Below are 12,377 nucleotides of genomic sequence, written 5' to 3'. Positions count from 1 at the left end.
TTCGTACATCATAACTGTTTGTTTAAAAATTGTTTCGAAGTTTTATACGATATTTCGATAGTTGTCAGATTAGAACAGATTTTTGAATCACTTATTATGAATTAACCATCATGTATAAATATTTTATTTCGCTTCTTAATAAAAAGAAACTAGAAGAGAGAAACTTAAAAAATAAGGATATAGAAAGATTATATAGAAATATTTTGTACAAATTTTAGAATATTTTATAATTTTATAGTAAATTTCGTATTATCTAAATAATAAGAATAAAATTATGAAAAAGTGTGTGCACGATAAATAAATTGAGATATAACTGCAGGAGCAATTTCAAGGAAACAACGTATGCGCTACTTGTTTAGCTTTCTTGGCTGAGACTTATGTTTTAGAATATTATAGTCAGGTTTAACGTAGTTCTCTAACAAATCTTTATCAAAGATGAATCGAGCTAATGCTTGATCTCCAATGCCAGACAGCATGGTCACTAATCTCCCCATTTGATTCACACTTTTCATCTGATCCTCCATGAAACCAGTAATGATGAAATCACTTGCGTTTAGATCGCCGTGTTTCTCCGCTACAGCATTTGCAGCGACTAGATATTTACCAACTTCTATTTCTAATTGTAACGCCGTCTATAAAAATTTATACGAAATAATTCATATTATATTAAGCAAACATTTATTACTGTAAATTGTTTCTTTTGAATCCTTATGTAAAAAATGTAGTATTTATACTGTTTAGAAGTATTATAAATTTTATTATATAAGCTCAGATGGAACGGTTATTAAAGTAAATTTACTTTGAATGCGTGCAATGGACATTTCCAATCTTGATCGTCCGATGGCATGATCGCACATAAATGCACTTCGCCGCCGCGCATGTTTACATAATTCAGAAATCTCAACGCGTGCTCATGCTCCTCATGATGCATCTGCATAAAAAATGACTCGCAGCCCGGTAAAGCAACGTCTACGCGACCGAAATATGCAGCCTGTAAAGTTTCACAAGATGCGTCGAATTATTTTATGTATCGGCAATTCTTCACATATTCTTCAAGCTATGCCTTAATAAAAACTGATAAAATAAAAAAAGACTGCATTTGTCTACCATGGACAAATAATAATAAAACGCTTTTGATTCGACATTTATTTGCTCGTTCATTGCGCTTTCAGTTTCATTGTGAAAATCGAAATGGCTTTTCTTTCCACTCGGCCACTTCATCGGTTTACCGATGCAAGAATTTACTTGATCGCGATTTCCACTCTCCGATCTTTTCCTTAAATTGGATGAATCCTGTGAACTAATTACGTTATCAGTTAAATAAGATATATATTAGACAAAAAAAATAAAAAGAAGATAAAGATCATTTACGACAACCGATGTATAAGTTTATAATTTTAGACAAGAAATTTGTAAAACTTTAATCACCGTTTGTAACACAAATGTTGAGTTTGAAGACTCACATAACTGGAAAATCTAAAAAGCCTATAAAAGGGCCTATGATACAACACTGGCAACATAATTTAATGATGATGATAATTATCTTAATCAATTTTTGGTTATTGGAAAATAAATTAATTTAACCCATTATACACAAAAAGCACAATATGCTATTGTCATTGATTACAAAGCAACTTGAAGGTGCACAATACTGAAATATACATTTCGACAATTTTGTCATACAATCAATAGAAATATTATATATATGGTGTCCTAAAACAGTTTAATGTATAAAATGTATATCATTCACTCTTTGTGAAAAATTAAATTGAAAACTGTTTCCGATTTTGCTTTTATCCTGATATGTTCATTATTGAAATGATACATTGCGTGTCTTATTGTTCGATTTTAGTATAAAAACAAGCTTATATTGCAAAATCATAAATAGTTTGATTTATTTCCTTAATATATTTGTTTACAAGAAAGGAGTACATGATCATTGTTGAAATATCTTTCAAACAAGAAATGTATGTGACTTGAGTTTATGAGAGAGTACTTTGCCAATATATTGCCAATCTAGAGGACAATTATAATAAATCATAAATATGTCATTGATTTATTGAATTGGACGAAGAATCTGATAGTTGATGTGTATTATTTGAAGGCACGGTAGTTATAGAACTGAGATTTTCTTGCTTTATACTGATAGCATTGTTAAGATTCATATTGATCACAGTGGTAGATGTAGGATTCTGCATGTCTAATTGACTTTGTGCAATGTCCTGCAGAGCAACCTGAATTCGCTGAAGTAACGCTTCTCCTTGCCTTACTACTTCCTCCAATTGTTCGCCAGCCTGTTGATTCTCTTGCTCAAGTCGGCTAAGACTAGCCACTTGAAGTTCCTGAGAAGACTCTTCGCTTGGCAAACTTTCTATTAACGTATCTATGTCCTTTGCACATCTTGCGATAAGATTTGCAAATAAAGCAGCATAATCTACAACGGACAATATAATTTATAACTATGTAAGATACATGTTTAAAATCAATATGCATAAATATAAAATTATTGTTCATATAATATCTAAAATTATTGTTCATATAATATCTAAAATTATTGTTTATATAATACCTTCTTGTGGCTGATGTGGTTGTGGAGTGCCAATGCGATCAAAACCAGGAAACTTGCTAGGTGTGGAATATTGTTGCAGGATACCGACACTATTACAAAAGTGTTCAGCTTGCTAAAACAACGATACAACAATGTACACCCGATAAAGTTAAAATCCAACTGGAAAAGTACCTAAAAAAATTGGTATTACCTGATTTATAGTATCTTGTAATTGTGTCAATCGGTCTGCCATGACGCTGAACTATTAACTAAACTGTTGATTTACGAGTCTTTCTCGATAAGGTTTATAATAATAAATAAGGGTGCAGCTATTATAAAAACTCAATTATGAATTTAACATATGCTGTTCACTATTAAAACACTAAAGGCTCAGTAAACAAGAATTTAGTGTAATTTATCACAATTTATTTCGAATTTCTTTTAAGGATGTTGTTACAGTATAATCGTCCATACACGATCAACCGCGCACGTTCATCAGGAAACTGATGAAAAATTCTAAAACGAATTCCATAAAATCAGTATACAACATGGTCAAAATGTCAAAATACATTAAAAACAGTGGAGGCTCGTAGCGACGTTTGTTGGAACTAATTTGCAGGTAATGCACTGTAGTAGGCAGTGCCTACAGAGAGGCAACCCGTCATACAGTGCGAACGACAGGTTATCATTCTATAGGTGCCCCGTTTGCTAGGTTTCTAGAATACAGTAACAATGAAAAACATTATTGTGATCAATCGTCTTTGTAGAGTTGATCTTTAACGTTTACTGAGGATATATTTCTATTTGAAATTAATTTTGTTGCATGCAATTAATGTTTGTATGTGAATTCTGAAAAGATAGAATATCTAACGAATTTTCATATTGGTATAATTGTAATACAAATTTTATTGTTTTTTATTGCGTCGTTCCTCAGATCCTATCATTAACTTTTAAGATAGAATCCATTGATTGATTGGAATCTATAAATCTTCACAATCTTTTATAATCTCTAATTTTTTTCTCCTTGATTTTAAATTAAATCGTAGGAATCATGTATTATTTGCAGGTTATATATATGTATTCAAAAATATAATTTAAGTACTACACATATAAGATTTTTCAAAATGTTGGTAACACTGAGACGTTTACACGCTTCTACGTAGGTTTGAGTATGTCGCAGTTAGAACACTGCATTTTATGAGCAACAAAAGGTAGACTAACGCTGAAAGCACGTGAGCATCTAAAGTAACTGTGCGATCTGTATAACTTGCTGGGAAACACCCAGTACTATGTATAATATATTCACATAATGTGACCTACCAATGAATGTAAGAAAGCTTTCATCTTCAAATAATTTAACGGATTGGGACAATTATGTTGTAGGTAATACTACTCAATGGCAAAATAAATCTTATTAAGTGCAATATCGTGGAAGAAAAATGGAAATGTAAAAGATATCAACATATACAATTTTGTCACACTGATATATATATACATAATCTATATATACATTATTTATAATTGTAAATTCAATTATAATACACAAGGATATTGCTTTCATTTTTAACGTTCAACGACTCAATATAAACATAAAAACGATTTAAACGATACATTATAAAGTAACTCTAAGACAATAATGATAGTGTGTTTGTATATGTATTTGTATGTATATTTTAATTTATGTATATATTCATATATATACATTTATCTCAAATAATTTTTTCAAACGTTAAAGTTGCTGTATCGAAGGGATTTTATAATAAAGTAGGAAGAACGCATCTTAACATAATTTAGCATTTTCCATTGCATTTTTATAAAATGTTTACATGGGGAAATATTTACAAAAATATGAGTAGAAGTCGACGAAATGTAGAAGACAGGAAAAAAAATGAACAATGTAGTTTTGTGAACGATTCAGTTGAGGGTACCCCGGCATTGAGGAGCTCCACAGAGGCAAGGGATTTTATCATCCTCCAATGGGAATTTGTAGTCATAAGTGATTTCTTCGTTAACTCCTATCGGTTGTTTGCTGTAGATTACAATTTTCTTTTGGCTTTCACTCGTGATTACTTTTGCGTAACAATTCGGCTAAAAAAAAACGAAAGATTCTTTCATACAAACTCAAACTTTGATATAAATTATTTTTGCTAATTTATTAAATCACACTTTTATTTAATGCTAAATCTCACTTGTTTGTTATAGAATTATTGCTAACGTAACGAAACGACAGATCGATATCGAATGGATAATGTTTAAGTGACTTACGTTGCAACTATGATTAATAAACCTCGCCAAATTGCCACACTTCGTCGCATCGATAATTGTATCCAAGTCGATACGGAAGAGGTAAGAACTACCGATTCCGGTGGCTTCGTATTGGGCTTCCCGTAGATCAGCAACAACTGGTCTAATCATTTGTCCAACGTACTCGATAACCATTTCATCAGCGGCAATTGGTTCCATAGCGAATAAGCCCCAATCGTGAATACCGGACTTGGCAAATCGCAATTGCTTTTTACGGAACTAAAACGCGAAACGTATGTTGGAATACGAATCATCTGGCAACGTTAATTTATATATTCAATTCAAGCATCCTACCTTCAACTGATTAAACTTGAGGAGATCACTGTCTGTATCAATTCCAAACGCTGTTAACAGTCGACGTTGATTGCTTCGAGCTTCGCGTGAGAGCGCTTGCATTTTACCAGTCAACGCTTTAGAATTATTCTTTGGACCATTCATTACGCTATCCCCTCCGATATAAGAACCTCCATATTCCTCCACATCGTTGCTGCGTTGTATACTTTGAGCATAATGATGCTGTAAGAACGTGCATTGATATCAATGATAAAATTATAGAAAATCTTATAAATCTTAACGTAAATAATATCGGATTGATTTTTGGAGAAAAATAAAATGTATCAAGTGTCCATTGTACTTTGTGCTTCGCTTTTTCTCTGACGTCAACTTTGTAATATCCTTCCGTTCTAGCACTCCCAGTCGCGTGCAATCGCAGCTCGTCACGTTTCCTCTTTTTCGCAGGGCTCGGTATGTCCGTCGGCGGATGATCGACCCAATGCGTGTCGTTCAACCAGTAACCTTGCGTATCGTCTGCTAATAGAGCTTCGTAACTCCTTCTCAAGTACTCTACATCCTCCGCGTCTATTCCTCTAGTTAAAAACTCGTACAAAATAGTCATTTCTGAAAGAAGATCTCGCTCTTTGTATGTGACCGACGGCTCCGGAACTTGCTTAGGCAACTTGTCGTATATATAATCATTCCGGATATTTTCCTTCTCTCCCTCGTGATTCTGATGGCTGCTGTGCACCTTCGTATATTTGTTGGATTTCCGCTTGTCCACTTTATGAGTCTTATCTTTCGATTTCGTTAATTTCACGATCTTCGGGTGTTTCACTTTCACCGAGGCAGGCGGTACACGTATCACCGGCTCCGCGGGCTCCGGTTGTGCAGGTGGCAACGAGTATGAATGTTCCATGTACACTTGCGAAGCCTGAGAGCCAGGCGAGCTTGGTGTCCGCTGCCCATTTAATCGAAGATCTGCTTCTGCTTGATACCTGTCGAATATAAAATTTATATTACATTTCAATCAAAATAAATTTTAATCAAATTACAAAAATCGACTCATCATTACTCACCTTAATCTCCTGATCTCTAAACTTTCCTCCTCGGAGTCAGTTGTAGGAATCTCGCTGAACATTTCGATCTTTTCGTTTTCCTTTAGAATAGGTACGTCATTGATGTATTTCGCCGACATCGTCTGCAATGCTCTGATAATGTTAGGTTGTATGGGACCTGGACTCTTGTGACGTATAATGTTGTCCCGTCCAGCTAGGGTCATTAGAGCTTCCGCGGCCGAGTTCTCCATCTTCTGCATGTCCGGTAACGTTTCTTCTTTTATCGGTGTTATTATCGGTGCAGGTGGTTTCGCTTCGTTCTGAGGTTCCTTCTCCTCGACGATTCTCGATAACTCCTTCGTTACTTCTTTGTCTTTAACCGTAGACACAGATTTTTCTTCCGCGGTAGACTTCTCAGCAATTCTTTCCTCCTCCTTGACGCCCTCGTATCTCATAGGAGACAATAGCGGACTGTCCAGGTTGTCGTTATCAATTTGCGGGAATTCGTTTTGATCTTTAATTTTGATGTCCGGTATCGGTGTTTCTCTACCAGTCGGCGTGGGACAGTCCAACGATCTCTGGATTGCGAGTTCGGTCAGTATATCAGGATCTTCACTATTACAAGCCAAAGGCCTGTGGTCGGATATGCGGCTATCTGTGTCTTGCTGAAAACAAACCGCGATTTTATTTTACACAGCGATCATCGTGAATAAATTTTTGTGCTTCTGTAGGTGCTATATAAATACCTCATCCTCGAAGCCTTCCTCGTCAGAACTTTCGTTTGAACTATCGGAAGATTCGCTGGAACTGATTTCATCGCTACTACTCTCGAGAGAAGAAGATGAAGACGACGACGAAGAAGAGATACTCGCTAGGGAAGTCGTCGTTCTCTTTGTTTTTTGTGCCGGTGGTGCGTCCATATCGCTGTCGCTTTCGATCGTTTCCATATCCATGTGACCTGACTGCCGACTGTCCTCATCCTGCGGCAGTGGACTTGGAGCTTTGATCTTACGCTGCAAGCAAAACCAAGGTAGTCAAAATAACAATTGCCAACCGCCAGCTAAAGTTCAATAAAATAAACACTTTCTTTTTCGACCAACACCGGCTCAATATAATATACTAACAGCACAACGTTTCGGCCTAACTTCAGGCCCTCTTCAAGTGCACTAACAAGATTAACAAGTCATAAAACAAGTCACAAATAAAATTGCCTTACCCTGAACGAAGGCATCTTTGGCATACTAGCTCTAATACCCAAACCAAATCCATCGTAATTGAGTCCTAATGGTTGCTCCAATAATGATGACAATCCTTGTTTCACATCCTCTTTTGTTGTGTTATTGACGATTACGTTCTCACTGTTACCGTGAGTTTGATTTTTCTCCGACTTCTTTTCATCCCACCAGACCTCGAATAACTTGAACGCCGTGTTCTCTATCATTTTCTTATTAAAGTCCTTCTTCAAGATTTGCTTCAATTCATTCACGACTCTGTTCAATACTCCATTGATGGTAGGGCCCTGAACATGTATAATTTAAATGTGATTCCTTGAAAAGTATTTTTAAACAGTGCAAAGTTCAGGTCTGTAATTCAATGTGTAACAAATCTTGCCTGTGGATCTTTAGTGATGCTATAATTTGCCATAGCGTGCAACCGCGATTGAAAAGAAGAATAATAGTTTGCTCCTTGATGACTTCCGACAGTCGCCGAAAAAGACGTTGCTGTAGCAGGTTGATAGTGACTTTGCAAGTAAGTCGCTCCGTAAGGATAAGGATACTGTGCTGGTCGCGGCCAATTATAAATATCGTTAGAAGGATAGTGAGTCAAGTGTCCTGGATAACCAGCTGTCGGATACAGTTGACTCGAAGGTTCAGTTTGCGCTATTACCTTTATTTAAAAAAATATTTAGTAAGTAAAATATAATCGTGTTATAGATAAAATTCATAAACTACTTACTTCTTCAATTTTTTCATCCCCTGAGCTCAAAGGACTCAAAGACATTCTGTCATCATCGGGTGGTGGAGGTGGAGGTGGTTCCTTAGGTGGTTCTGGCTCGTTGTCGTCAGGTGCTGGACTGTAACTTCCTAACAACGCCTCGTCCTCGCTGGAACTTATGACACTACCCAACTCCTCGTCTACGGAAAACTGGCCGATGCTATTCTCGTGAACTTTTCTACGCTCTTTGTTCCTCTCTACTACTTTCTCAAAACACTGTTTATATATTTCTTGCGACAGAAAAGGACTGGGAGGTTCGGACAACATTTCACCGTCGCCGACGGATTTTTTATCATCTTCCGAGTCACTGCCGAATTGTAAAAAAGGCGGTGCCATGCCACCCGCTTTGTCTTTCAGTAACATAGCGATTCTCGTATCTAAGTCTAATGTCTTGCGAGTGTCATCGGGAGAATCGTGCGACGTGCTCTTCGTCGTAACTTGATTCTCCTTTTCCTTCTTAGGGGTATGCGTTTTCACACTGGAAGTCTTATTACTAATCGGTGTTATGTTAGAACTGGCACTATCCAAAGCCGTTGCGTGTTGCTGAACAGACCAAACAGAAGTCGACGGTTGATATCCCGGTGTTCCAGAATTACTGCTCCACCACACATTGGAATTTTGTTGAATTGGTATATTTTGTGAGACGTTCTGTGGTGGTATGCTAGTCAAATAACTGTTTGGAGGTTGATGATGATAACTGCCGTAGTAAAAGTCATAATTCGTAGCCGGAGTAGAATTTTGAGAATAATTGCTAGAGTAATTAATTTCACTAGGCGCGGTCGCATAACCCAAATCACTAGCTGTACTACTACTTGGCGTAGGATAGTCCCTGTACTTGTTATACCTCGAATTTTCAATATACGGCTCTCTGCTTTTGTCTATACTCGAAACAATTTTTTTATTACTTCTAAAGTCGTCTCTCTCATCAGGTAAAACTTTGTCCACTGGTGTCTGAAGTTTCTCTTGTTCGGAGTCAGGCTTTACTGGCGGTTCTTTCTCCACTTTCTTCTCTGGTTTTTTCTCCATGGTCAGTTCATCGAACATCTTCTTACACTCTTCCCCGAAGGGGTCTAGGAAAACTTTCAACACTTTCCCCATCACAGATGTGTTATTCAATTTCTCTACACACGCCTTTGACGCCTTGGTTGACTCGTACACCACTCTTGCTATACCAAGATGTTTATTTGTTACCGGATGATAATAAATAATAAGCTCTTCTACAACTCCGAATTTCTGAACCATGTTTGTCAAGAATGTCTTGTCGATGTTATCATTCAAATGGCAAAACGTTACTTCTAGTGGTGGGGGCTCTCCGCAGTAGTTAGCATCGATTTTAAATTTAGGTACAGGTAGATCAAGTTGCTCGAGTCGAGTCCAAATTCTTGTCAGTTGAGATCGAGGATCTCGAGGTTGAACCTGCGGATACGTTGGATCACCTGGAACCGTTCCATCATATCTGCACAGCTTTGTAGCTCCCTTAACTAAAAACGGATCAACTAATAACTTATAATTCCTTTGCTTCTGAGTCACTTGTGGCGCAGCCGCATCCTTCTGAGAATGCACTACGTGACCATGACTGTGTTTTGAAGATGGTTGACTCGAGTTTTGCGACGTGCTGCTCTGAGAACTACCATGAGAATGGCGGTGACGATGCGGATGCGAATGCGCATGTGAATGTCCGTGTCCGTGACCATGTTTCTCCATACCGTTCATTTCCACCAAGCATCATCCATCCATATGAACTTCTGTCAAAAACATTTAACAAAACTTTAGATAACGTCAGTGTTACAGTAGATGTAAATTAGTTTGTACACATGAGATTTATCCACGGCTCTCAAGACAAATATTTTTATCAGGAATAAATTAATTACTCCTTGAATTGCAAATCAATGTAACATTACTTCTGCACGTCACTATTTTATCACTTAAAAATTGTTAACTTTAATTACAAAAATAACCAACGCGTTAATAAAGTATCAAGTGTTCGATATACATGATTCGTTACATCAACGATTACATGATCGCAACACGAAGCATATTTTAATAATCGCAAAATCACTGTGCTCTATTACGCGTAAACTAGTTCTACGAACATTTCTAGCAATTCCTTTTTCACACTCTCTCTCTCCTTCAAAGTACGCGATCGCGTTAAAAATAACAATTATATAAAACTTTGACAGCTTCGCCACAAATTGTCGCAATGAAAATGCGTTCTCTCGGCGAAAGAGAGTGCAAAGCAATCCTCACTAGTGGATCGATACAATTCCCAAAGTAACGTTATTGACATGTCATGTTTAATCGGATTCGAAAGTTCGATCACAAACTTACGATGCAGTCTTCCTGAATTCGCTCGTGCGAGTTGCTTCGCGCGACAGCAGAGAACGTCGCATTCAACGACACATAACCTCAACAGTACTCTTCGCCTTTTTACAGGTTGGATCGCTTGTGCAATAGCGGGCCATGAAAAGCTGCACTGCACGTCGCAAGATCCACCATGACGAGCGCTGTCGATATCTTCTCGATCGAAAATCTTGATCGAACTTTATAAATCCGCGCTCTCTCTCTCTTTCTCTCGTTATTCTTTTTCTTCCCCGTCTCCTCTACCTCTCTCTCTTTCAGCAGAACCTTTAGACCCTTATTCAATTGCGTTGCAAATCTTTTTTTTGCCACAGTGTGTAACTTTTGTAAAATCCGGCGATAGCGCGTGCAGCGCAGCGACGAGCCGTACGAAGCAGCTAGGCGTCCTGTTTGCGAGCTATCGAATCAATCGTTCCCTCAACTGTTTCTATTCCACTGGCACTTGCTGCTCGCTCGCGTCCTCACGAGTACAACTGTACAGGACTAGTCTTCCGCTGCCGCCGCACGCGCGCGGCGACTCGCACACGACACGCGGTCTCGATGCTCTTTCTCTCGACGGGAAACGCGAGTATGCACCTGAGCGTTTGATCGTGGTCTGTCGCGCACGCGAAACGCACTTCGCGCACCCCCCTTTACGCCGTCGAACGCGCGGACCTGCTGACGAACCGGCGGGAGGGTACGGCGGCGATTCAGCGCGAACGATATCTACACTGTTCCCGGACGCGAACTCTTCCTTGATACCCGATTCTACCAGATCGATAGAATCATTCGATATCACTGGCTTTCCACTCTTTCTCAGCCTTCCTCAACCAGACTTTTTCAGGGCGCTATGGTTACTCTATGGTATTCTCGGTTTCATTATTTATCCACCTCGCGAGGAGTTCTAGGGTTTCCGATAGCGAGTGAACGTCGCGGTCCACTTGTTTATTCCTCGTGCGATGCACGCACAGGTGCAACGTACTCGTTTGGCGTCGTTCTCTATCACCGACGCCGGGCTACGTGAAGAACGGTAGCCAATACCGCGCGCGCGAGGTTGCACTTTGCGAACGACGCCATCGTCCCGAAGCTGGCGGAGGAACCATCGTGGTGGTTCGCGAGATCTGTCGCTGTCGAATACCGAGTGCAAGATGCCATAAATGCGACGCGATCTCGTTATTCCGACGATCGGCGATCATCACCGAGCGTCCTTTCCCTCGCTCTCATCGTAAATTTCTCGCGTGAGGATCGGCGATCGCCAAGCTGACGCCCCGGATCTCGTGGCCGATTCTCGACGAGGCACCTGACGAGATGCCCCTTTTTTTCCCTCGGTCTCGCATCGTACGAGCGAGCCTCGTCCCCTGACGTGCAACGCGTCAACAGAATACCTGACAGAATGCCGCAGATCCGCTGGCATTGTACACATTACGCCGATGCATACGATCTGCATGGGCAATTAAAATCGGACGGTGTGCGTAATTGCTGAGAAATATACTCCTCTCGGCGGGACGACCAGCGGAATTCGCAGTCGCGTCTCTCATTGGCTCCGCCGGGCTCCAGAAGACGATGGCGAGCGATGGCTGGTTGAACGGACAGATGCCGGAAGATGCGCGCTCTCCTGCGCGAATATCGATGAAAGAGAAAGAGAGAAAATAAATCGTTCTACAATAATGCGCAAATACATTGGAAATTCATGAAAGTGTGTGTACTTAATGTCACTTGCTATGATCCGTCTTTTTTGTATGTTATAATTTTTACAATAAAGTTTTGTAATTTTTTACGTTACATTACTCCGTCTTTCTCTTCCTCTCTTTCTCAGTTCTCTGACAATCGATCTCGAGTGTCTCATTTGTGAACACACTTAA

The 12,377-nt window shown here is 39.0% G+C and overlaps 3 protein-coding genes across 3 annotated transcripts; all 3 read right to left on the bottom strand.

Annotated features, from left to right (window-relative positions):
* Positions 1-235: 235 nt before the first annotated feature.
* Positions 236-1,329, bottom strand: LOC105283536 (ferritin, heavy subunit; the record flags this gene model as incomplete). The annotated part of the gene is made up of 3 exons (XM_020033043.2): positions 236-632; positions 800-991; positions 1,108-1,329. Coding segments are annotated over 3 exons (699 nt in total), but the record flags the coding sequence as incomplete, so codon positions are not given.
* Positions 1,330-1,865: 536 nt separating this feature from the next.
* LOC105283535 (mediator of RNA polymerase II transcription subunit 21) lies at positions 1,866-3,085 on the bottom strand. The gene is made up of 3 exons (XM_011346360.3): positions 2,760-3,085; positions 2,570-2,681; positions 1,866-2,434 (listed from the first exon to the last, which is right to left on the bottom strand). The coding sequence occupies exons 1-3, from the start codon at positions 2,799-2,801 to the stop codon at positions 2,049-2,051; spliced, it is 540 nt and encodes a 179-aa protein (XP_011344662.1). The 5' UTR covers positions 2,802-3,085; the 3' UTR covers positions 1,866-2,048.
* Positions 3,086-4,029: 944 nt separating this feature from the next.
* On the bottom strand, positions 4,030-12,254 carry LOC105283534 (histone-lysine N-methyltransferase SETD1). The gene is made up of 10 exons (XM_011346359.3): positions 10,507-12,254; positions 8,140-9,923; positions 7,795-8,070; positions 7,400-7,702; positions 6,930-7,196; positions 6,205-6,848; positions 5,487-6,123; positions 5,147-5,368; positions 4,814-5,071; positions 4,030-4,636 (listed from the first exon to the last, which is right to left on the bottom strand). The coding sequence occupies exons 2-10, from the start codon at positions 9,889-9,891 to the stop codon at positions 4,463-4,465; spliced, it is 4,533 nt and encodes a 1,510-aa protein (XP_011344661.1). The 5' UTR covers positions 9,892-9,923; positions 10,507-12,254; the 3' UTR covers positions 4,030-4,462.
* Between the last annotated feature and the right edge of the window lie 123 nt (positions 12,255-12,377).

Source organism: Ooceraea biroi, chromosome 4 (genome assembly GCF_003672135.1).
Source record: "Ooceraea biroi isolate clonal line C1 chromosome 4, Obir_v5.4, whole genome shotgun sequence".
NCBI classification, from domain to species: domain Eukaryota; kingdom Metazoa; phylum Arthropoda; class Insecta; order Hymenoptera; family Formicidae; genus Ooceraea; species Ooceraea biroi.
Note: the sequence above shows the minus strand (reverse complement) of the source record. Positions and strands in the feature narration are given on the sequence as shown.